Raw genomic sequence first — 25,783 nt, forward strand, 5'->3', positions numbered from 1 at the left:
AATCTTCACATGTGTGCAAGGCCGTACGGTGACACATAGCTGTTCAATTTTGTGTCAATTGGTTTCTTCTGGAGAGTTTTTCTAGTGGCAAATCATTCCACATCTTGTTTTTTTTTATATATATATAAAACATATTCGTCGTTTGTAAATGATACCATTTTAGATGTAGATTTTTCAAACCTTTAATTTGACAGATAGTTACAGTCGATTTCGAACTCTCAAAATCACAGTTAAGCAATATTTCTAGAAATAGACCAAATAGAAAGTCTGAAAAGCTACTGAAATGAATGCAAGATGATTGTATAAACAAAACTAAATTTACCACATGAAATACATTTGAAAATTGATTGAAAGATAAAAAGACAAAGCATATATAAATCAAACTTTAAAGATATGATCAACATCCATACTATAATTTATTTTATAGTGGATTCAATCTTTATTTCAAACAAGTAAATTAAATAATTGTTAAATACTAAAGCTATCAACTACTTTTGAAACTTTTTAAGTACAAGTTCAATCTTTAATTTTGTATAACATATTCGAATTCGTCATGCAAATAAACTGAATTGGTTCACTAAGAATCAAATATAAAATATTTGACTGCTCAATTGGCCGGTATATTCTCTCATTTATTTCGCTTGTGCCCGGCTATTGTCGTTGATGCTAAGTCGTGATTTTGGACGGTCCTATATAGAAAAAAATATTAGGAAAGGAACAATGTATACTTTATACTTTTGTGCAGATAGAAAACTCTACTTATCATTAAAAATATAAATCGGACCGTTACTTTTCTCGTCTGAACTGTTTAAAGAAAAATTTCGAGACCTTTGCAGTATGAGATTTTTTAATTGTTGATGGCCGCACGATGACCTATATTAAATAATCTGTACTATTTAGCTTCTTGCGGAAGGATGTCTCATTAGCAATCACACCACATCTTCTTATTGTCATATTATATTATAGAAATGAAACCACCCCAAAAAAACGGAAGAAAGTATATCAATATTTTGTTTTTTGATATTGTTGGAGAAACCGGTTTTTAAAACAAAAAAAACACATTTTTTTGTATTGCATATCACAAAGTTAAATGTTTGTTTTTGTAACGAAACATATTAGGAGCAACATTTTAAATTAACAATACACTATATTTCCAAATATATATTACAATTGTTTAATTTTTTTTAGAGATGCAGTATAGTTTTCTTTCCTTTTCGATATCTGGCAATGTTATTTAAAAAGTTGAGCATTTTCATCCGAACTTATTTTACTATCACAAGCAATTTATTGAAGTATCAGCACAATGTTCAAATATAAATGAAAAACCCTATTTGCTGATACATTGTATGCAGTTATAACACGCGTACGACTCTTTATGCATATATCAAAATACTATTATTTTTAAATAGTTCAGAAAGCATAAGCCATTACATCTACCACATACAATAGTTACTGTCCTTCACGTTAAATTTCGGATTTTCCTGTTATGGATCTATTATGATATAATGGTAAGGACCAGTTCACACTAGACAAAATCATATCAACCATCATACAGATTAAACTAGTGTATGGAAAATTAATTAACGATCGGTGATTCCATCGTCTTTTGTGATTGAAAAAAAAAAAAACTCAGAGGAAGTGCCATTAATAAAAATGAAGACAAATATATGGACCACACAAAAAAAGTTTAATTTACCTTAGAATTGCTGTATCAATTAAAAACATATGTATATATATTGCTTAAACATTGTAAGTTGCTTCTTTAGAAGATATACAGAGGACTTAGAATACTTATGATTCAGTTTGTTTTCAGTTTTATTAGTTCTGATATCTACATGTTTATACTAACCAAATTACTAAAGTCAGAAGAATGTTTCGAATCCATGCGATTAGCTTGACGTCGTCTCTTGTATTGTTGGTAGCCTTGTCTTACCTTGACACAAAATTAAACAATAAATTTGGACATGTTTTACACAGGAATAAAGTGCACAAAATAGTCTTCAAGTTGCATGATAAGAAAAAAGTACCCAACCATGGCGACAAACGGTTTCAGAACGTCTATGGATACAATTTAATTCAAATACCACTATTCAGATGTGTTATGCTTTATAATATGATATTTATAATGATATATAAAATAAGTGGCACACGACGGGGGATGTCGTATATGGAGTAGAGAATGCTCACCCTTTAGTACATGATAACATATGGTGCACCTGTGTTAGTTCATATTTTCGATATAATTAGTAAAGCAATACCGGTTACCTTAAATGAGGACTATTCCAGGTAATTGGCTAGCAGCGTGCATGAAGACGTAAATACTCCTTAAGAATGCAGCAATATCATTAGGTCGTTTATGATGTTTAAATAAATCATGTTTTTTTTTTATTGTTATTGGAATTTAAAGATTCAGTCTGCAACGTACTAGCCTACATATATGACTAAGAAAGGACTATGGTAGCCATGGCTTGGTGTTATTTAATTCTAAAGTTCAGATACACATAATACATACCTGCTTATTCAGGAAACAGTGGAACACACATATGAAAAGACCCTATAAGGTTAATAAAAAAAAGTCCTTATCATGAGTGAAGACTATATGAAACCAAATTATGATAAAAATATACAAGAAAACAATTCCCCGACTCAACACGTACAATGCATTACTTTATTCGTAATCGTTGATATTGATACCAACAAAAATCTCAGTACCATCTTTAATGTTTTGTTGCTGGTATTAAACTGTCTGTTCTCATAAAACCGTATAAATTATCTAAGGCTTATCAAAATAAACACGAGACCTGCGTTTCCCACATTGTAGTTTGTCACTCTGATTTGTATCAGTGAAATCGATTTATGAATATGGAACAGCATTACAGTAATATGTCAAACGTTAAAACTGTTGGAGAAGGTTATTATTGTAAGTTTCAGGTAAACAAAATATTTGAAGATAAATTTGCACCTCATCAGCATTATGGAAGCGCCTATATATGTCTGATATATACATGCATTTTAGCCCGGACGTTATTATACAGGTTTTGTTTCGTATTATAACTTATGATGAAGGTGACTTCTTACATGAAAGCTTTCAATAATAATATTCAACAAAATGTCATCACAAGTTTCTGACCACTATATACATATATAGATATTACGGAGATGACAATAAAACTGTTCTCGTTGTGTTTTACACATTTCCGTTCTCTTCTTATCGAATGTGCAATTATCATGAAAACTAAAACCAAATTAGATCAATTTTCATCACCTCAGGGTTTTGTTTGGTTCGTTTTTGTAATTCCGTCAGTTATATTCCTTGAGGTTTATTTTAGACTGTTTAATGTTTATCAATTTTTATTACACTCGTGTTCAACTTTTGAGTCTGAAATTCATTTTTTGATAGTACGCCTTATTTCAATTAATGACTTACAATAATTAATTTAAAGTTTATATGGCTTTGGAATACATTCTAATAAAGGCAACAGTAGTATACCGCTGTTCAAAACTCATAAATCCATGGACAAAAAACAAAATCGGGGTAACAAACTAAAACCGAGGGAAACGCATTAAATATAAGAGGAGAACAACGACATAACACCGAAACGTAACACACACAGAAACGGACCAAGCATCAGACAAAACACCACGAGAATAACAAATATAACATGAAAACCAAATACATGAATTTGGGATAGACAAGTACCGTGCCACGTCTTATCTCAATTTATCAAAAATAAGAGAAAACACAAACGACTCAACGTTAAAATGCAACACACACAAAAAACGAACAATAATATAACAATGGCAATCTTTCTGACTTGGTACAGGACACTTTTAAAGGGGAATAAAAGTGGTGGGTTGAACCTGGTTTTGTGGCATGCCAAACCTCGCACTTTAATGGCAAAGTTAAATATAACATTGAAATGACAACATAATATTACAGGACTACAATACAAATTAATAGAACATATTAGACAAAGAAAAACATGATTTATAGATAACAAAAAGCATCAGGTTTAAAATTCAATACGCCAAAAACGCGCCTTGTCCACACAAGACTTACAAGTGACGCCCAGATATAAAAGATCGAAAGTGAAAAAAGTACAAAGTTGTACAACACTGAAGATCAAAAGTTGAAAAGGTTTCGCCAAATACGGCATTGTTTTTATGCCCGGGATAAGAACATTCTTATTATATAGAACAATTTATGCTATTGCAAACAGTAAATTTTATCAAATGAATATGAAAGAGATATACATAAAGAAACTGAAGTATTAACTAATTACAGAAAACTAAACCCGATTACATAACGCCCAGATATAAAAGATCGAAAGTGAAAAAAGGTACAAAGTTGTACAGCACTGAAGATAAAAAGTTGAAAAGGTTTTGCCAAATACGGCATTGTTTTTATGCCCGGGATAAGAACATTATTATTATATAGAACAATTCATGCTATTGCAAACAGTAAATTTTAACAAATGAATATGAAAGAGATATACATAATGAAACTGAAGTATTAACTAATTACAGAAAACTAAACCCGAATACATAATGCTATTAAAGTTTAACACAGAATAGACACACCCGAATCAGTCCAGGCGTCAACTAACTGTGAAACATGAGATTCAAATTGTTTCAACTGCAATAATTAAAATTGGGTATCATCATCATTTATGTGTATTGACCGAATGATGTTTACGTTATAATATACTGTACCTGAAGTGAGTTGAAAATTGCAAATAGGTACTGGAAAATGACCAGATCATCGTTCACAGAAAAAGCACCTAGTACCCACGTTACTCCAAACAGCGGCAAGATGACACATATACTTTTTAACCCAATTCTATAAAAAGAGTTGATGTAGCTTTCATGTATAACACACATTAGTGAATTTTATGCTATGTCGTTAAAAGAAAATTTAAATATTGGTGTGATAATACATGTTAAAGGCTTGCATTTAATTACGATATTTGACTGAAATCACCACAAGGAATAAGTTCGAACATTGCTTTCAATACCTGTTGAATAATTATATTGTTTGGACTTTTGAAACATCTTAATATAAAGATGATCTTTTGAGAATAAAATCATTACTTGTGCTACATAAGTAAATGCAACAGTTTTATACCGCTGTCCAAAAGTCACAAATCCATTGAAAAAAAATAAAAAAATCCTGGTAGCAAACTAAAACCGAAGAAAAAACAACAAATTTGAGAGGAAAACAACGAAACAACAGAACACTGAGGTGCAATATAAACAAACGACATTGCAAAATACATAGAAACGAAATAACAGATAACTACTGCTATATCTCTGACTTGGTATAGGACATTTTTAGACAACAATGTGGATTTCACCTGGTTTTGTGGCTAGCTAAACTTCTGCGTTTTATTGCAATGATAAATACAACGTTAAAATGACAACATTACATGACGGGAATATCGTACAAGATAAATACATAAATAAATAATATAATAGTATATTTCGACATGATAACCACAGAATAAAAACGAATATATAAAATTAATTGTGTGTCTGTTACACGAATGCATCTGTCACACTAATGAATCAATCTAATACTGATTTGATCTTATGATAATATTACGGTAGTAAATGTTTATAAAGTTATTACATATACTAATAACAAACTTACTTAGATTTTACTTTTAATGTTTTTGCAGCCAGCCCTCTACTGGTCATCATTTTGTACACTGTTATAGTGATGATGACGAAATTAATCTAAAAAATGCGATACGAATAAAATTTATGTTTATTTGTGCTTATATTCGGTTAATTGTGTGGTTTGTAAGTACATTGTTTTCTGTGATAGGTGTTACTGCAAACGTGGCATTCTTTTGAATAATTTGTCATTTTGCAATTCGATTGTGAATTAGAACAGTTATTATTGTATAGCAATATAATATTTCCCACAGAAAGTAACCAAAAGTTAGCGTGCAATAAATTCTAATTTTGAACTAGTGCAATAAATCTTCAAAATTCATGACGTCATCAATGACAAAATCTTAGTTTAAACCAATTTTTCCTTTTAAATATTATATTGCTATACAATAAAAGGGTTATGCATGAATATTGGGGAATATTGTTCCTCGTAGAACATATATTGCACTCGCAAGCTCGTGCAATATAAAATTCTACTCGGGACAATATTCCCCAATATTCATGCAATAACCCTATATTATTCAAAATAATCAATCGTTATATGGAATGAATCATTAATATCAAAAGGGATACTCAATTACATATGGGTTACGTTATTTAGTAATTGAATTTTTCCGCTTTTCAAACTGGTTTTTGCACGGGTTTGTCTAATATATTTGTGCTCTTTCAGGTTTAATATTCTTAATATTTTTATACATTTTAACCTTGTTTTTCAAATATTTGTCCACACTTCTTTGAAAAAGTAATAAAAACACATGTAGATGTGAATAGCCACCTATAATTCTAAGGCATTGTTTTAATTTCCAAAACATTATAATTGTTAAAAAGATAAACACAATTCTATTTATGAAGATGAAAACTTAGTCGTTTTGGACGGATTCATTCTCGAAATTTTATCGTTTTTACAATTACTGCTAATTATGTTTAAATTTTATCAGTTGAAAACATCACACTTTTTATGTACGATACAAAATCCTATAAAAATTAAAAAAAAAAATCCAACAACATATTATATCTTTAATACTATACACTAACTATCTTTTCCGAGTAGAAAAAAAAACCCGCAAACTTTAAGGTAAATCGTCCCGAATATGTTAATCATGGGTCATTCTTTTCTTTTTAACTTCAAGAAACAGATTTGAATTCAAGAAATAAAATCGCCGCGAAAAAGGCTCTTTAAGGATAAACGCAAAATAACATAACTGTGCGAAATCAAGTTGGTTAACAGAAATCTACTATAACCATTGTACTTCTTTTATGTCGAGAAGACACACAACTGCGTTTTTTGAATACTATCTGTTTGTATTGCATTGGTATACTTATCTTTTGTCCTTGTTTTTGCAAGAAAACAAGTCATATTTAACTTGAAGTTTGCACAAAACATGATAACTAGTCAATTAATCATAAAAAAATGAGGCGATTAAGTGTGATTTGAATGACAAAAATTATAAAATCTTCAATTTATGATATATTTTTCATGGTACTGAAGGACTTGTAAAGTTATCGGCTTTAAATACATCCATACATACCACGATTACAAGTAACGCTGGTCCAATAAATGCCCAAATGAGATTAGATTCAAGGGTAAGCCAACAACTGAAATGATCAGAACAATCCTCATGTGAATTATATTTACATTTCATTATGTATTCTTCTGTTCTCGTCTGGAAATCACTAATCAGTCTTAGAAAGCGAGTTTGTGGCTAAATATACAATATGATAATTTAATTGTGGTTGCAAAGGGTATGTTGGTTGACTGACAGTGTCTGTTAGCTCATATACATACTTTTGTCAAGTGACAGTGACGTCATCAATATTTGTGTATGATTTGCTCCGGCTTAAAATGGAATATAAAATTAAATTGAAAGGAACATAGAAGGTCAATATAAATAAACTGAAATAATGCGTTAGTTATATATTTTCGTCGAATGCAATTGAATATATAGAAATGAACAGATACACACAAAGCATCTTCCAGATCAAATCAATTGAAATTGTTTTCAGTCAAAAATGTAGAATTTAATTGAATCCTGTTATTTTTTGCCAAATTATTATGCATATCTAGTAGGTTGGGAATCAAATTGGATAACACAGTAAATTATTGATCCTAAATGTTTTAATTTATCCTCTAAAATATATTGTTTCTGACAGTACTTTGATATGTTTAGGAAGTTAATGTTGCTTCAAGTATACATAGTAATTGAAGAGTTCTATTTCAAGTCTTGTAAAGCAAGCAACTTGATATTATGTATCAGCTAAGTAGACAGTATTTGGGAGTTAATTCAAAACCGGTCGCCGTGTGTCAGGAAAATGTACCTGGGTTGAAAAGAATTCGGACTTTAGATATGTCAATCGGATTCTTAAAATCTAGTGTGGCATACCGGTAAAATTGGAAACTAGATTCTTATTATGTATATCACATAAACATAGTGTCATTTAAGTATGCGATTAATTGTCCACTGCCCGTAAATCAGTCATATTATAATCATTACAGAAAATATTTTTTTATTTTCAGATAATTTTTAAAACAACTAATGTGTCTACTACCTCACAATTAGAAAAGGTCTGTATACAAAGCACTAATTCAGAAAAAAAAACTTATAAAAACGTACAATTGGTTATTGCCATATCCTTTAAGTTTAGTCACACCGGCAGAAATTCCAACTATACAAGCCGGAACAACTGAAATAAAATAAAATCGCTTTAATATAGTGAAGCTTACTTACTTATGTTCTTAGTTTATTTACACAGTAATGTTCGAAATACTAATTGGGCGAAACAGTACACATACGTTGAATTTATTACACCCCATTTTTCTTAAATACTACTGCGTATTTTGCCTCACACTGTGTTTTGAAGTTCTTAAATCACCTCTTCTAGGTATCCCACTTTTGATTGTACTAATGGTTGTGTAATGCTGCTTGTCATACACTGACGTAGAGAAAACATATTATCCATTTTTTCTTGATATCATAAAAAGATAAATGTTTGCAATGACATTTTAGTGCTAATATCACCTAGCAAACAATAGTTACATATGGCATAGCAAATGAGTCTTCCAATTATTTTTTTATTTGATAATAAACAGCATTCGCTTTGCTAATCTAATTTCTTGGTCAGAATAAATTATAATTTTGGTAGATTTGATCTATTATTTTGTAATGGTGTTGTAGATGGGTTTACTACTTACTCCAACATGCAGGTATCAGCTTATGAACTATAGATTTGGTTGGGAAAACAATGACTACCATTCTAACGATCTGAATACCTTCAGCAAGCATCAGAGCAAAGTCTGTCAGGAAAATATAGTGCAAAGCAACTGCGATTGCTGTGCATACTATCTATAAATAAGATTATAAACAAAAGCATTACAAAATATCTACATATAAAATGTAATAATGTGGCCAATGTTTGAAGATAGAAAAGCGATACAATCGACATCTTTCTGTTCTTAAAAACGTTCAAATCAACTGCATAGGTCGGAGTTTCCTGAGGAGAAATTGTTGCCAAACAGCCAGTTGAATGGTACTAGTACATTCTATGTTTCGAATATGAGAAATTATTAAATATGAGCAAAAATGTGGTCACTATTTGGTAGTTGACAGATACGAACACTTATGATTAAAATATGTATTTGAATTAACAACTGTATTGACTAAATCATTCAGGGTATTGAATTAAACCAGCTTTCTGTTCGAAGACTTCTGTTTGGCTTCGACTAATGATTTTGAATATTAATTTGGTATGTTTTTCCTCTTTTTCAGTTTTGAATCACATGTATCAACAGTTATATATTATATGACTACTTCCTTAGTTTTCTTACTTTATTGCCTGTTCGTGTTATGCCTGCTAAGAAAAGTATATACGACAGAATTAATGCCACACATAAGTTCATCAGTGTTTTTGTTCTATCATTTCCCAAGTACCTGTAAAACAGTATCTGACAAATTAACTTTCAAATCTTAATAATATCTTTGGAAGTTTCTGCATTGTTATAAATGTAGCCCATACCACCTCATTACATTAGCTATATTTTGCAAAACCTTTTGGGATTATTTTTTGTCAATGCTTGGCTTTATAAAAGTTTTGATATGAGCGTCACTGATGAGTCTTATAAAGACAAAACGCGCGTCTGGCATACTAAATTATAACCCTGGTACATTTGATAACTCCTCTCAAACTTCATAATGTATTTGGCCATTTTTAAACTTGATTTTATTCTAGCGTCACTGGTAAGCCTTTTTCAGACAAAACGCATGTCAAGTGTTCACATTTCAAACCTGGTAACTTTAGTGAGTTTTGCGATGGAACATTATTTCGTTAGAAAATAGAGGGATAATAGCACAGGGCTATAGTCATGATAGTTGAAAAATAAATTATTAAACATCATAAACCATGCCAACAAAATTCCTTCAAAACAGAACAAAAAAAAAGACAAAAATTGAGGAAACAAAGATATTTATCACAAAAAAAAAACAACAAATAAAACTACATTAACAGATTTATCAACACATAACTCATAAAAAGAGGGTGGTTAATCGAATTTGGTGATTTCATAGACATTGAACATGGGATGAAGTTGTGTCATAACAATGTTAACAGGTTGTCATTTTATACATATTTTTCTTGTTTGCAATATTTGGCATTTCATTAAACCATGATATAAAACGCATGTTCTGACATTTACAATTATAGTGGATCTCTCTGGTAAATCATCTGTATCTTGTAAAGTAAAGTTATTAACAGACACTCACCATCAATATTTAGGGATAAGGCAAGATATAAAGCTAATCTAAATGAAGCAGGGCTATAAATAATAGAATGGTTAATTCACAGATGAGTCTTTTTACACAAAATAGCATACAATTAATAAAGTGTTATTTTCTGATTTCAAAGAGGAAAACACTGTTATTAAAATGATTGAGTTAGTATTGAGGTAGTTGCCTTTTTTTTAAACAAGAAGAATAAACTATTTTTTTTCATCTTAGTTGTTGTTTTTCTCGAAGATGCAACAGGGCTTCGTATACATAAAACACTTTTTTTTCTAATTTAGAAGTGCACTGATCTGATTAAAATCATGTTAAGTGATTGTAATATAAAGACAGAGATATCATTCTATTTTCACAGTGATCCATTACACTTAAAAATATTTTGAAGGTTATAATTTACCACAATGTAGGTTGACTTTATTGAATGTATTTAAATGCATGGCACGTAACGTCTACATAATTGCTGTCACATAAAGCCTTTTAAATTTAAACAAAAATTAAGTGCTTGTGAAAAGTGTAGATCTATAATTAGTATTTAATTGTTATAAAGTATACTGACAGTAGGATAACCGTGGTCGAATTATTCTGATAAATACATTTGCGTACAAATTCATTACACATAATGGGTTTGTTTTTAAATTATTGCTTTTCCGAATTAGTATATATAAGAATTGATTGATTGATTACATGTAATAATTGAAAAACAATCTTTGCGTTCAGCTGGTAATATTTTCGTATTCTTTATATTTATATGTATATCATATGATTCATATTCTCTCTATTCTTTATTTTCGTTGCCCTTTATTTCAATTTTTCCCATTAACATCTACTCTATAAACACTGTTTCGACACTCATAGAAATATATATGTCAAAATAGATAAGAGTAACTTACCTCCAAAGGACAAAATGAATCAGAATTGTAATCACTAAAAACAAAATGGACACTCCGCATCCGATGGCCGATATATAGCTTAGTGGATCATGGTGAGAGGATGGCTTGTAAAAAAATGTAAAAAAAAGCATTTAAAAAGAAAGTCTCAAGTCATCAACTAACAATTTAAAATACATCTTGGAAATTAGTTATGTATATGATCTAATTTTATCTTTAAAAACTGTTTTTACTTAAGTTATAAACAAAGTCAGCTACAAATCAATCGTTGTTAGTCATGTGTGTTTCCTTTTTAAATATGTTAATTATTATGTTTTGGACTTAAATGTGGCGTTCATTTGCTAGTATCATTATGAAGCCAGCCTAAGATAAAGACCGCCGCGAGCTCCGGGGGTTATATTTGATAACTGCATTTGAAGAAAAAATATAGTGGTCTTTGGTTGTTGCCGCTCTTTGATTGGGTAGTTGTCTCTTTGACACATTCTCCGTTTTCATTCACTAATCAAATGTCAGAAAACGAAAACTGGAAGATATCAACAATATATTCAAACTCATAGGTCTAATAAAACCTGCCAAGTCATTGTCAAAATAAAAAAAAGGAACACGCCGATAGCACCCACGAATATAGACGACAAAGTACAGAATGGTAAATAAGAATGCAAATTCATACAGATCAAGTATTAATTTCTGTTCGAGCAGATTTAAGTCAAGACAATCCTTCAATCCTTCAATTCACAATATATGTATTGAGAACATAATTGCATTCCATTTTTAACAAAAGCAACACATTTTTCAAACACTATAATATGTACAATTCGAGTTTTTTGTAGAATATGATGAAACAAAGCTGAAGTTTTGTCGGCAAAAAGCAAAACGTCTGCTCATTATTCATACTTTTAAACGTGGGAGTAAATTATTCAAAGACACACAACTGATTGCTACATTGTTTTATCTGACGCATGTTTGTTTTTATATCGAATACTCTGAAGTGTTGCATTGCGGTATTTATGCGTTTTCCTTTTAAATAAAATATTTGAAAACAATAATGCCACTCATAAATTGTTCATTTCAGATTTCAAACCTTAACCAAGTTAGTATGTAAGATGAACATGATGAACAAATTAAAAAAAAATTAGATACACAGTATCCTTGTGACATGTAATACAAACATAATGAACAAAATTAGCCACTTGACTAACTGTAATTAGGTAGGAAAAGTGAACGTTGAAGATATATTTGTTTCGTGTTATCACTCGTTCAAATGATAAGAAAAATAATGGAATAAAACATGAAAATGTTCTGTATCACACTATACTTCTACTTGTATCATATTGTGAACATAAAATAGTTAAGGAGCATGTTGTATGAGGACAAATAATTCAGTTTTAAAATTACGTTAAATTTCATGGAAGTATATAACAATTAGTTAATCTAACTATGTAATCAGTTTTGAAACATATATATATATATATATATAGATATGTTGAAAATGTCGTGAAGCAACATTCTTACATCAACATGATCAATATCTTTTTTTTTAAATCCAACACATCTATGAGTTTGACTGTCCCTTTAGTAACTTTCGCCGTCCTTTTTTCATATTACAAGTTTTATGTTCTTGAGTTGCATTCATTACTTATGAGACATTAATTGTACCCGTATATTCACTCAAGAAATACGAATACATGTCGACGGAGATTTTGGTTATTGAACATGTTGAATAATATCTTTTAATTTCTAAGTAAAAAAAATATTTCCAAATGTGTTTAGTGATATCTTATTGTGGATCTTGTATATGTTAATTAGCGTAAATAATTGAACATACTGTCTTTCCTGGACTCATCAATATAGCAAAATTGGTGGTGTGATTATATTCACATATCGTATAAGAATCTGAAGCATCAACAACTTGTGAACCATAAGACGACCAAGCTCCGTTTACAGTATTCCTATAAATTAAGTGTAAAATATGTATTGTAGTTGTACTAATATTGCAGAATTACGTTTCAGGCTTTCTGTAAAAACTTTACATTCATGTTAAAATTATCTCATTTTGAAGCAGTTTTAAAAAGATTATGATTGAAATAAAACTAAAAGTTTAGAATACAGAGTGATCATGCAACACAACTAAAGAATACAAAGCAAACAGAAGAGGAATCAATTTCGAGTACCATCTATGGTCCACAAAGGAAAGAAAGGCGTCCATTCCAAATATCGTATCTGTATTGATATTTTGATAAATCTTTAATATAATACCTGTAATAGGTTACATGAGTAACGTGAGTACAACATCAATTCAAACACATTATTTTCGTGCAGAAGACACGTATCAATTGAAAAACAAAACCAGTTCATGATAATTAAGAATTGAATGGTATCGTATCTTCTTTTCCCTACAATATGTGTCTGTTCTCTCTAATCTTTGTTTTATTTTAATAACAGTAAGCAAAAGATAGTACGATTATTTTGTTCTTAATTTATTTTTCTTCACATTTTGTCCATTTGTCATGCGTGGCATATTAAGCTTACTATGCAGTATGTCTTTTGATGATTTTTGTAGTCGATATGGTTCATATCCAATCTGTTGGTTTTTGGTATATAGTAGCCTCCTTGGCCAATATAACAAATGTCCTTTCTTTTTTAAAGACTGAGATACTTACGGAGTACTAAAATTCCAATGTCCACAGAATGGTTTGGTGTACTTTCCCTTTTTAAATAGAATATTTGAAAACACATTTAACATGTTTAAATCTTTACATTTGAGGAATGTCATCGTTTTCTGCAAGTTTAGGTTTGATATACCAAAAAAACACATATCGTGAAGTATTAATTTCAGATTTGTTTGGAGTTTCATCATTATATTTCTTCATATAGTTTATGTTGCTTGCAATATTGTTCTGATAATGTCACGAATACCCACAATACAATTATTAATAGCAAAACAAGTTTTTGTACCTTCCAACTTAAAAAATAGGCGATAATTGTTGAGTCAAACTTGGGACCTTTTGTTAAAAAAAGGAGTATATACGGCAATATTATACTTAAATGCATGTACAGCATATTGTATACATGATATAGAAATAATAACTTTGGACAGAAACGATAAACGTTTGCTAGTTAACATCAATTACACGTATTTTATACTCCCAGTCACAATTATTAGTAAAACAAGTGGTTGTTTCTTTCAAACACAACTTATAAAGTGAGCATAAGGATACTAGTCGTACCAACAGAGGATGTTTTGCTAAAATAAGAAGTTTTTACTGCAATGCTGTATTCAAATGTACAGCATGTTGTATATCTGATATAGAAATAATAACCTGTTTATACAAAAACGAGAATGTTTACACTCTGTTAGTTCAAAATATATAAGATTTAGTTAGACCTAACTGTGACAGAATTATATACACAGAGAATTTAAGCGTATTTTGGATTCACTACTATTCATTGGATACCAATTTTCGTGGATTTCGTGGGTACAGGTAACTCAAGAAATTAAAGGTTCAACGAATGACAAATTTTCTATAGGCTTGTATGCAGATCTCAGCAAAACCACGAAATTAAATATTCAAGAACATACACGTTTTCCTTATTCCGTGACCATTGATACCGACGAAAACGAAATGTATCTACAGTAATATTACTTACCAAAAGGTGTTCGAACTTTATGATTAAGGAATAATTTGAACAAGGTGTACCATGAATCGTAAAGTCAGCTACAATAGAATTAACATCATAACTCCCATTAAATGACTTTATTTCCCTGAAAATAAAATAAACCGACTGATAATTTATTATATTTTACAATTTAAAATTATTTTAGTTTTGTTATGAATGTCGAGTGTTTTGGAAGAAGATATTTTTTTTAAATATGCATTGAGAAAAACTGATAACAATAAATTTAAAAAAAAGACGAATAAAACTTTTTTTTTATACAACATGAATAAAAAAAAATATTTATAGGGTTAAGCTTAAAGCGAAACATTTCCGGGTATACAAAATTGACAGATCGCCATATAGTCTTCAAGTTAATGGGATCAATAAGTAATGAAAACCTAAGCAGCGTAAAATGTCTTCCACAGTTTTAATTCTTTGATTTTGTAACTGATGAAATGGTGAACAGAAAAAAAAGTATGAGATATACATTAAGTTTGTTCCAATATATTAAAATTTCTGCACACAAAAAAACCTTAAACTTACCCATTTAGAATTAGATACTCCGGAAAAAAACTTGAAATATTTCTATAAAATGTGCTACTGTATCCCGTCAGACCTGGAAAACAAATACTGATAATGCATTTTATACCGTTTTATAAAGTTTCTGATACATCCATATCTATACTTCTCTATGGCTTTCTCCCATTAATATCAAATTCGAAAATGAATGGTTGCTTGATGGCTCCTCTAAATGTAACGCAAATGATCCATGCCTATATTCAGGAAGATAAACGTGGCAAATATGTTCTGCATGTTTAGGACGAGAACAAATAGGCAATATGCAAGATAGAAAGGTCATACTCTAGATTTCGTCCGAGAAGAAGGTCGGAGAAAGTAACACGGCCACGGTGAAAATATTGATATATTAGATAAGGACTGCACTTAAGCTTTGTCACCATCGGAACCGTCAAAGAGTTGTTACAAAGGTTTTTTATGTTAAAAGATCACAGTATCCTCTCTACACGAGACATTGGATTTAACGTCCCAATTCTTAACCGACGTGACTGCTTATTTGTATATCTTGCACAGTCAATCTGATGATCAACTGTGTAGAGGGTCACTATCGGTCGGATGAAGACCAATGGTGCTATGATTACTCACTGATATATAATTATAGAACATCATGTTCCGATTTCATTCTGTATTTCATTTTATTTTCTTCTATTTGCATATCTTTATAATGTTTTAATTGTGTGATCCGATTCATGTGGGGTCCATGGTGTATGAAAGTAAACAATCAAAATTAAAACGTATCTGCTGAACATTGTGGTCTTGGAAAAGAAACTCATATCAGCTGCGTATCATTTTCTTAAGTTCTATAGATATGTTTAACTGTCATACTCAAACCTCAAATGATTACAACACGAAATATCAACAATGTTGCTTTATTACAACAGCAACAGCGTATTAAAGTATCTGTCGACTGTAAATCAAATGAACGTTAGAATTCTTCTTTATTGCAAACGGTTAATGTTTTTGTCTTGCAAAATATCTGGTCTTGAGTACAAGATATAAAAGTGACTCAAGATTCAGGTGTCTTGCTATGTGATATGAAAACAATCTATTTACCGTTGCATATGTTCTTTTTCAGTTTGATTTCAGTCGCTGATTCTGCTATCCACGAGTTGGACGTTTTCTTGCGATCAGGAACAGTTATCTCATCCACACTTGCCTTTCCTACTTGCATTACTGCAATAATTGATGGATATGAACAATTTTTTGGATTGGATAAAATAAAAACCACATAAACATTTCAAATTTTATAAAAACATATGGTAACTCTGTAAATGGTTCTTTAATGTTTATACTACTAAATTTGTAAAAGCTGATTTCGTCATGTTGTGGTAACCGTTTGTATTTTAAAAAAGTCAATGTCATCATTTCAATTCGAATCAATATATAAAATGAATGTGCTATTTATTAACAACATCATTTAATTTTTGGCATGCTGTGTGTTCTTATTTGATATGTTCTCCTTTCTACATTTCAAAAAAAAAATGATGCGTGTATTATTTAAGGTTTTAATACAAATTTCTGTGTAATAATATAGATTAAAAGGCTATCGGAAAGATAAAAAAATAAAAATAAAACCGCATTGTTATTTTATTGAAACCTTCATGTATATTATGTATTGCAAGTAAAAATGTAGTAGAAGAAATGATTATTTTCATTTATTATTACAAGTGTAAAATGTCTTTCCGTTTTTACTCACGCCGATTTTATCACTATTTGATTAGGGACTTACATTTTCCTCGGAATTCATTTGTTTTGTGATTTTACTTTTTAGTACATAGAAAGGCAAATACATTCACATTAACACAAACTCATAACTAATGGAAATCAAAATCAACCGTTGCACATGAGTCAAAATAGTTTAAAAACGTACCAACATTTTTCTTTGCAACGACTAAGGAATAATTACTGTCAATGACTTCATTAAATGCATTATTATATTCAGTAACTGCGTTTACAAGTGGAGTTACACCTCCTGACCCCTGAAACAAGTATATGTATATAAAGTTAAACAAAGTTTGCAATTTATCGCGGTGATACTATTCCCTAACTTTTAAGTTTGCCAGAAAATATAATTCACACACTTGCAAAGTGTTTGGATTTTGAGCTCTGTTTTTCAATAATTATTTGTTTTATTCGATCTTTTGTTTTTTGTCTCGAAGAGCTACCCGACGTGTTTTGTTAATTGATAGCGTTTAACATTGTGAGTTTTTATGGACTGTTAATTTTTGAATTTGACTTAGATTTTTTTTGTTATACTTTTTGCACACAATTAAGATTTGGAAAATTTCAACAAATAAATGCTGTTTGTGGTATTTTTTCAACATTATAAACATTATAAAGGACGGCAATAAAAAAAGGAGGTACAACTTTCCAAATATACATCTTATTGCAAAATGTTAACCTCATCATTAAGTTCTTTCCATTGCCGATGGTTTCTTTCATCAAGTAAATTGTCGCATAGAGAACCAAAAATCTGAAAAGCAATTGATTTTAATTTGATAAGATATTGCCTTTACATTGTATGTCTAATTTCTTTTACATTGTACTTAATCTTTCAATAGAATAATTACTTTGTGTGTGATTGATAAAATTACAAAACATGATTAGATGACAGTGTTCTAAACAATTTACTAGAATACTTAGTTTTTTTTTCTTTAAATATAAAGCCTGGTTCTGCCCTTTCGATTGAGTACCCTATACGTTTATGTTCAATAACAAAATAATAAGCTTAAAAAATTATAAATTTAAGGACATTTTATGTTGTCAATTATGTTGTTAATGATTTAAATAAGTTTGCTAGATATTGCAGACAAATTGTATTTGAAAAGGTTCAAGATATCTTATTTGATGACACGTATGATTTTAAATGTACCTTATTCATGTAAAGTAATGTAGATAATTATATAAAGCACGATATTTAATCTTTTCGATACAATTTACGTTAGCAGAGTAATTAAATTCATACACTAAATCATATCCATTTTCATACACTAGCTTGTACTTACATTATCTGATTGTGTATATGTTGTACGCTTTCTTTTTTAACGGATAATTTTAGGTTTTTTAGTCCTTAAAGAATGTTTATTATTTGCTTTAACAATATCGTCCTATTTAATTTGCAATAGCCTAAGGGTAATTGTGTTATTATTCAACGTTTACTTTCATTTACCACTTTTTTCTATTTATTCAGAATTCATATTACATTTTAAAGGTTCTGGTAATTAGAAATAACTGTATTATGTCTAGTATCATCGTTCCATATAAGATTTAGTTAGAATTATATATGACCTATGCAACTCACCTCTAGTTGATCCACTTCAAGTTTATCTGATTGTACGGTTACATATTTGGCAATATCATTCAGTACATCTGATGATGTAAGCAGGTCGCCTGACCGCAACTCATCGTTATCGTGTGTTATGTTCTCTAGATCTTTCAGAATAATGGTTAAATTATAATCACTCTCTCCAGACAATAGCTGAGCTGTCTAAAAGATTTTAAAACTTTATAAGATAACCATACTTTGTTTAATTAATTAATTTGTCTTCTCACTTTTTTTCATATTTTTACATTTTTTATTTGAAGACCATTGATGAGTCTTTATTGAAAAAAAAAACGCGAGTCTGAGGTACAAGTTTTGTGTTTATGATGATTTAATTGTCCCTCAAGTAACTTCGCTTTTTTTAAAATTAAACATACGTCGTTAATCCTTTAATAGTATATTAAATGTTTTCAAAACAAACGCAAGTTATGTAACTCTACTAAGACTAAAGAGTTGCAAGGACATAGAACAATGATTCCAAATATATAACGAGACTTATTCAATGGGATATATGTGTACCAACTAAGAGACATATATATACTAAATGTCAACATTCTTCAGTTTTAAACCCATACACACTAGAAAACGATAAATAGAAATATAGCTATTTAATCTTGGAAACTGTAAGATATCCTTTCAAAATAATGATAGGAAGAACCGAAATAACACAATATATCAATCTGCGTCGTATAGAGAATACTTTCACACAAGGTGTATGAGTTCCAACAATACCACAAGTGTACCACTGAACCTGTCAGATATTATATATGTATGTTGTTTGTTTTCAATGGAGTTGAGGAGTGCATCGTTTCTATTGGTCATGATTTAATGTATGGTATATAAAAGAATAAACTGCTGACTACCGGGATAATGGCATCCTAGAGGACTTTGTCCAGTCGTGGAATTCAAGTCGTTAGTGTTAAACATATTTTGTTATCAAAAAGATTTTGGAAAGTATTTATTCTATGCTGAACGTTGAACGTGTAAATCATACTTCAGCATTGTTAAATTTGATTCATTAATATCATGCTCCTAGATTTGTTATACATTGTATGAACTGTATAATTGTATAGCTACATTGTACTGTTTTTTCTATCTAATTTAATTCAAATTGTACTTGATACATGTACGCTCTATTTCATCTAGAATAAAGCATTTACTATAAACTATTGTGTGTAGATTTGTTTATGGTACATGTACATCGACTGCCAAATAAAGGAAATATATCAAACATGAACAAAACAATGTAGTAATTGCAAATACAAGGTTTACCTGTTCTTTCAGTTGTTGTATTGATTTACTTATACAATGGATGTAGCTCGGTTCCATCCACTTTCCATCACTACTGCAGTATCTTGATGCATTACCCGTGTATTCACCAGTACAAGGTAGGACAACTAGCGTGTTAGGCTCTGTTAACCTCCATGTAGTATTAAAGTTGTCCACATTTTCTCCACACAGATTTGTTGAATCTACAATAATTTAGTAAAATAGTTACTACAAATGTAAAACTTAATCTCAAAAAAATTAACAAAATAATCTAGGCAAATTTAATAATGTTTGTATCTGCTGTTTCGTAAAGTTCTCAAGTAAAAGAAAGGAATATTATGGCCAAAATCACAGAGTTGACTTCGGGTTATTTCTTTTTTTCAGTTAGAAGAGAGATAATATTGAGTAAAACTATATTAGTAGAATATATATTTCATAAGTGAAGTAAGATCACGGTTTCATTGGTTACCAATCCGAGAACCGTGACCATAGATTAGTTAAAAATTCTAAACTAAATTAGTTTCAAATTCAAAACTAAAACACAAACACTTTCAATACTTACGTACAAGCACATTCAATACTTACGTACAAGCACATTCAATGCTAAATTACAAGCAATTCAATCCTAAAGTACAAGTAAATTCAATACTAAAGTACAAGCAATTCAATACTAAAGAACAAGCAATCGAATACTAAAGTACAAGCATATTCAATACTAAAGAACAAGCAAATTCAATACTAAAGTACAAGCAATTCAATACTAAAGTAAAAGCAATTCAATACTAAAATACAAGCAAATTCAATACTAAAGTACAAGCAAATATAATACTAAGCACATTCAGAATTATAAATGTGATTCTTATTTAAATTTAGAATACAACTACAATCAATAAAGTAAACTAGATAATGAAAACAATGAAATGAAATTAAAATAAATGTCATTAGATGTCATAACCAGCACGAGAAATTATGTTTGAGTTAAAAACGAAGACAATTAAAAACTCCTTATATTGTGGTCATCAACTGATGATGCATTATCATTTCTTCAAAAGGAGGTTGGCAGCGGTAAGTGTGTTTGTACCCACTGATACAGTGTTGTAAATCCATGCAGAAGCAGGAGCTGTTCGATAAAAAGTAAAACAGTAGCATTAAAAAAAATGAGACGGATTGGTGGGTTTACAATCAATATATACAATAAACTCTTACCTTAGATATATTCAGCTTCGTCCTTGTTAATCAAGTGTTCATAGAATTGTGAGGAGTGCTTTAGCTGAAGAAATTTATTTGCCGTGAAATCAATTAAGACATGCCAGCTATTTTTAATAAAATATTGCAAGTCATCGTCTGATGACCCGTTGAACGAGCTTGCACTAAATACAGATTTATAAGAGATAAGAGACAATTTAAGTAAAGAATATACATGTTGTGCATCAATTGTTACTATAAAAAAATGATAATGCTTAGGATTTCATGTACCGATTGATGTACATTAGAATCAAAGCAACGAAATAAGTACTTTTCGTTGATGATTTTAGATAAGCACATATAATGTGTGTGCTTGCTGTAGTTAGAATATAAATTTGCATATTGATGAAAAGTATAATCATGTATGTTGATGAGTAAAGGATACATTTTCAGTTCTTGCTTCAGAGGATGTAGCTGTTCAGAGATAACTGGAAACTGGCGCTGTTCCTGTATTCTTCACTCAATAATCTGTTCAATGCAAGTTGAAACCTAGATTATAAATGATTTTTAACATTAATTATTCAATTAGTTATCAATAGTACCAGGATTATGATTTAGTACGCAAGACGCGCGTTTCGTCTACATAAGACTCCTCAGTGACGCTCATATCAAAATATTTATAAAGCCAAAAAGTACAAAGTTGAAGAGCATTGAGGATCCAAAATTCCAAAATGGTGTGCCAAATACGGCTAAGGTAATCTATGCCAGGGATAAGAAAATCCTTAGTTTTTCGAAAAAATCATACTTTTGTAAACAGGAAATTTAGTAAAATGACCCCATTATTGATATTCATGTATTAAACAAGAAAATTAATAATCTGACCGACCATATATTCAGTTACATTGTACGTCCTAGCAGATTGTGTATCCAGAAAAAAATTGACGGGTACAAAATATAATTAAACAAATTTAGACATGCGCGTTACATTGATCATGTTATGTAATAAATATTCTTTGGCAAAAATAAAAACTAATTCGCCATTTAAAAAGTGTGTCAATCAATGCGATACATAGGTGGTTTTCGCTGGACAGTATACATGTAGGACAAATACTGATTTGTTTATATGATTGATATCATTTAATGTAATGTGTCCGTTTTTGAATTACATCAAAACAGAAGAAAACTATGTTATTCACGGCATAGATTAATCCAACATGAGATGTAAAACTTTGTCACATACATGTACTAGTATTGATAAGTCCAAAGATTTATGTATTAATGCATTATTATACCTTATTAAATACTACATAACACGGCTTGTGACATGTTAAGTTATAACAATCTGTCCACCAAGACTTTGAATTCAGTGCCGATCGACATTTTATTATATAACCGTCTTCATCTTTGACTGAAAAATAAGTTAAGGTAGATTAATTGTAAATATACATCTTGGATTGTATCTTAACAGTTCACAATCTATCTAGATATTTTGTTATCTGCAAATGCTCTCAAATTTCGTATTTTAGTGGGATTTTTTAACGTTGGTGTGATAAGTCGTTTGGCGCAACTACAAAATTTCAATCCTGGTTTCTATGATGAGTGTATATGTACCCGGTATGTCAATATAATATTCACGCCGATGTGGAACAAAAATGTACTCGCTTTTTATTTTTTTTATCAAATAATTATAATTTAGTTGAACATTTGCGTGAGTTGAATATATTAACCTTGATATTTCCGAAAACTAATAAACCAGAACATATAGTGAATACAGAATTTTAAAGGTCAGAGTAAGTTATTATAAAACTTCAATTACACAACGTCTATGATTTCAACATTTAATACGTTGTTAAAAAAACATTCCTTTGAAAAATATTACCGCTACGAAGCACTTGACTAAAATTAATATAAAATAGTAGAAATTAAAACATATAACAATATGAATCGATTGTAGTGTGTAGTCTTTTTAACTATAATTATAATATTTGATATATTTATAATGGCAAATAACAACAGTTGTATATTAGAAGATACTTCTAAATCAGCTAGAGCACCAGATCACACCCAATATCATTTGTATCCGTTCATTTTTTTGTGTGGTCTTTTTTAATCATCATTCTGTTTCTATTGATCTGTGTATGGCTTAATAGTGCCCTTTGCAACATCACCTTTTGATTATAAAAACTACTTATGCAATTTGTTGAAATGAGAGAAAATAAAATGGGTTAATAATCGAAAAAAAATATATTACAAAAAAAACTTACAACGTTATGGCCATTTATATCTAACGTAAAAAAAAAGACTAAATCAATTGAGGAGTAAATGCAAGGAACACAAACCTTAACATCAACTAAGGTTCCTGGACGTTATGCAATACATTTGTAGATAGTTAGAGCGTCGTGTTAAACAAACGAAATAAAACGCCGATTAATAGTTTCATTCGGAAACACCATCAATAAGTACTACAGAAAGAAAATCAGTGTAACGGATATATATACAATAACAGGAACCTATAAGTTGTTATGTGTTCACAAATCTTCCTCCACAATCAAAAACATCGTGTAGCCCATACAATTTATATTTACCTAAATGTCTTGGTACCTCCATGATACGTCCAAACACTAAAATGAAAAGACAACCACAAAGGATTGATAATAACCAACACAGTAACAATAATGTCGACTTGCATATTTTTTTCACTATTGAACGAACACTGATAATCTATAAGTCTTTTTTTACGATCTATAAACTACAAGCATTATGGGTATTTTCTTGTTTCTAATACAAGGTTGACAGGTATTTAAACGTACAACAAATGTGTTGTTCTAAATGGGTCAAAATGTATTCAATATATCTGTTTTGGTAATAACCATTCTTTATTTTATAACTAAAGATTGGAATAGAGAATACACCAGTATGTATTTCTCCTTTAGGAATAACACAGTTTAATTTGAAACACATACTTTAATGTTTATTTTGGTTTTGTCTGTAACTAAGTAGAGGTATTTCAAAGCAAATAAATAATTTATTTATAGTATTTTATACCTTTTTTATTGAAAATCATTTCAAGTCTTCAAGTCTATTAAATACGCGTTCAAAAATGTTCTATATAAGAAGTGTCCATCGTTACAATTAATTTATACCGTTTGTTTTAAAAAGTGATACATTCTTACGACAAGAATACATTATTGAATTGGAATTTAAGCATATATTATTGACATCATCAAAATTAATTTTAAACAATAAAATAACAGTCTGTTGAAATTGATTGATTGCTTTGGCTAACCGTCCAGTGGCAAAGATTTCATTCATGTCCAGGACGAAAACAATTCAGCAATTATTACAATATGTAGCTCCTGTAACAGACGTAATTGAATGAAGGTGTGTTATCTCGATTGTTACTAGAAAAAGGAGGGTATATAAGAAGAGAAAAGATAACATCATTTTAATTTTTCTACACATAATGGCAATATTGACGTTCCACCAGGCACTAATGGCAATTTAGACAACGTAGGTGAGGCATCTGTGGTTGAAGTGTCAAGAAATGCTTTACTTGGGTATCAAAACTAATACCAAATAAGGTTGACAGGTAGATTTATAGTGTGTTAGAAACTGCTATTAAGGTACATGTATCCTTGTGAATTTGATTGTCTGTATTTTGTATTTTCCTGTAAAGATCGTTTGGCAGTAATGAACTGTTCCACAAAATTAATGCCATCTCAAAGATAATTGCAGTTACGATATAAGGAGCATATCCGCTATCATCTGTGTAACGTATATTCTATAACGATCAAGCAACTTGTGATGGCGTCTGTAAAACTTAAGAAGAGATGATTTATTTTCACCATTTGGAACTCATGGCTTCCTTGTTAGCAGCAACCATCTTTCCAGAAATTCATGATTTTAAATACAAGCCCCTAAATATCGCATCCACTGGGAAATAAAAACGTGCAGCAATCGCTATGGTTTACGATTACATATGCTTGTTACAAATGATCATTATACCCGATTCAGCATGCCACTACTTGGAATGGTTATTAGCAAAGTGCAAACTCGAAGACCTTTTTCCCACTGAACCAATATTATATCACTCAGTTTCACTACTACGATGAACAGAAAAACAATATAAAATAAATTAATAGAAGAATGTATGCCAATTCTCATTAAACTTCATCTGTTTATTCCCATTACAGCAATCTTTAGCTTTCATGCAGATTTAAGACTTTAATTGTGTGTCCGGGCTCAAACGTGTATCCTAGACTTTAATGAGTTTTGCAATCTATTATAATAGTATTTTTAAATGTTGACATTTGCCTTGGATATCACATACTTTCGCTGTACGACACGGGTAGACTACATGCATACACATCAATAATTGTTTTTTTTACACTGTGAAAGTGAAACAGAATGATAATATCGCATCAACTGGGAAATAAAAA

General features: G+C 30.1%; 1 protein-coding gene across 4 annotated transcripts; it reads right to left on the bottom strand.

Annotated features, from left to right (window-relative positions):
- Window positions 1–397: 397 nt before the first annotated feature.
- On the bottom strand, window positions 398–24,088 carry LOC143042454 (adhesion G protein-coupled receptor B1-like). 4 transcript variants are annotated; one of them, XM_076214745.1, is made up of 21 exons: window positions 23,930–24,088; window positions 22,637–22,752; window positions 20,163–21,872; window positions 18,870–19,055; window positions 17,970–18,041; window positions 17,439–17,547; window positions 16,622–16,741; window positions 15,536–15,608; window positions 14,984–15,098; window positions 13,996–14,042; window positions 13,161–13,284; window positions 11,339–11,442; window positions 9,500–9,602; window positions 8,867–9,017; window positions 8,289–8,358; window positions 7,206–7,272; window positions 5,651–5,736; window positions 4,714–4,840; window positions 2,513–2,554; window positions 1,850–1,933; window positions 398–689 (listed from the first exon to the last, which is right to left on the bottom strand). In XM_076214745.1, the coding sequence occupies exons 3-21, from the start codon at window positions 20,217–20,219 to the stop codon at window positions 633–635; spliced, it is 1,794 nt and encodes a 597-aa protein (XP_076070860.1). In that variant the 5' UTR covers window positions 20,220–21,872; window positions 22,637–22,752; window positions 23,930–24,088; the 3' UTR covers window positions 398–632. The 4 variants fall into 4 exon arrangements, with proteins under 4 accessions (XP_076070860.1, XP_076070861.1, XP_076070863.1 ...); XM_076214746.1 differs by having other exon boundaries at window positions 20,163–21,893; XM_076214748.1 differs by lacking the exon at window positions 1,850–1,933.
- Window positions 24,089–25,783: the final 1,695 nt, after the last annotated feature.

This window comes from Mytilus galloprovincialis, chromosome 8 (genome assembly GCF_965363235.1).
Source record: "Mytilus galloprovincialis chromosome 8, xbMytGall1.hap1.1, whole genome shotgun sequence".
NCBI lineage: Eukaryota > Metazoa > Mollusca > Bivalvia > Mytilida > Mytilidae > Mytilus > Mytilus galloprovincialis.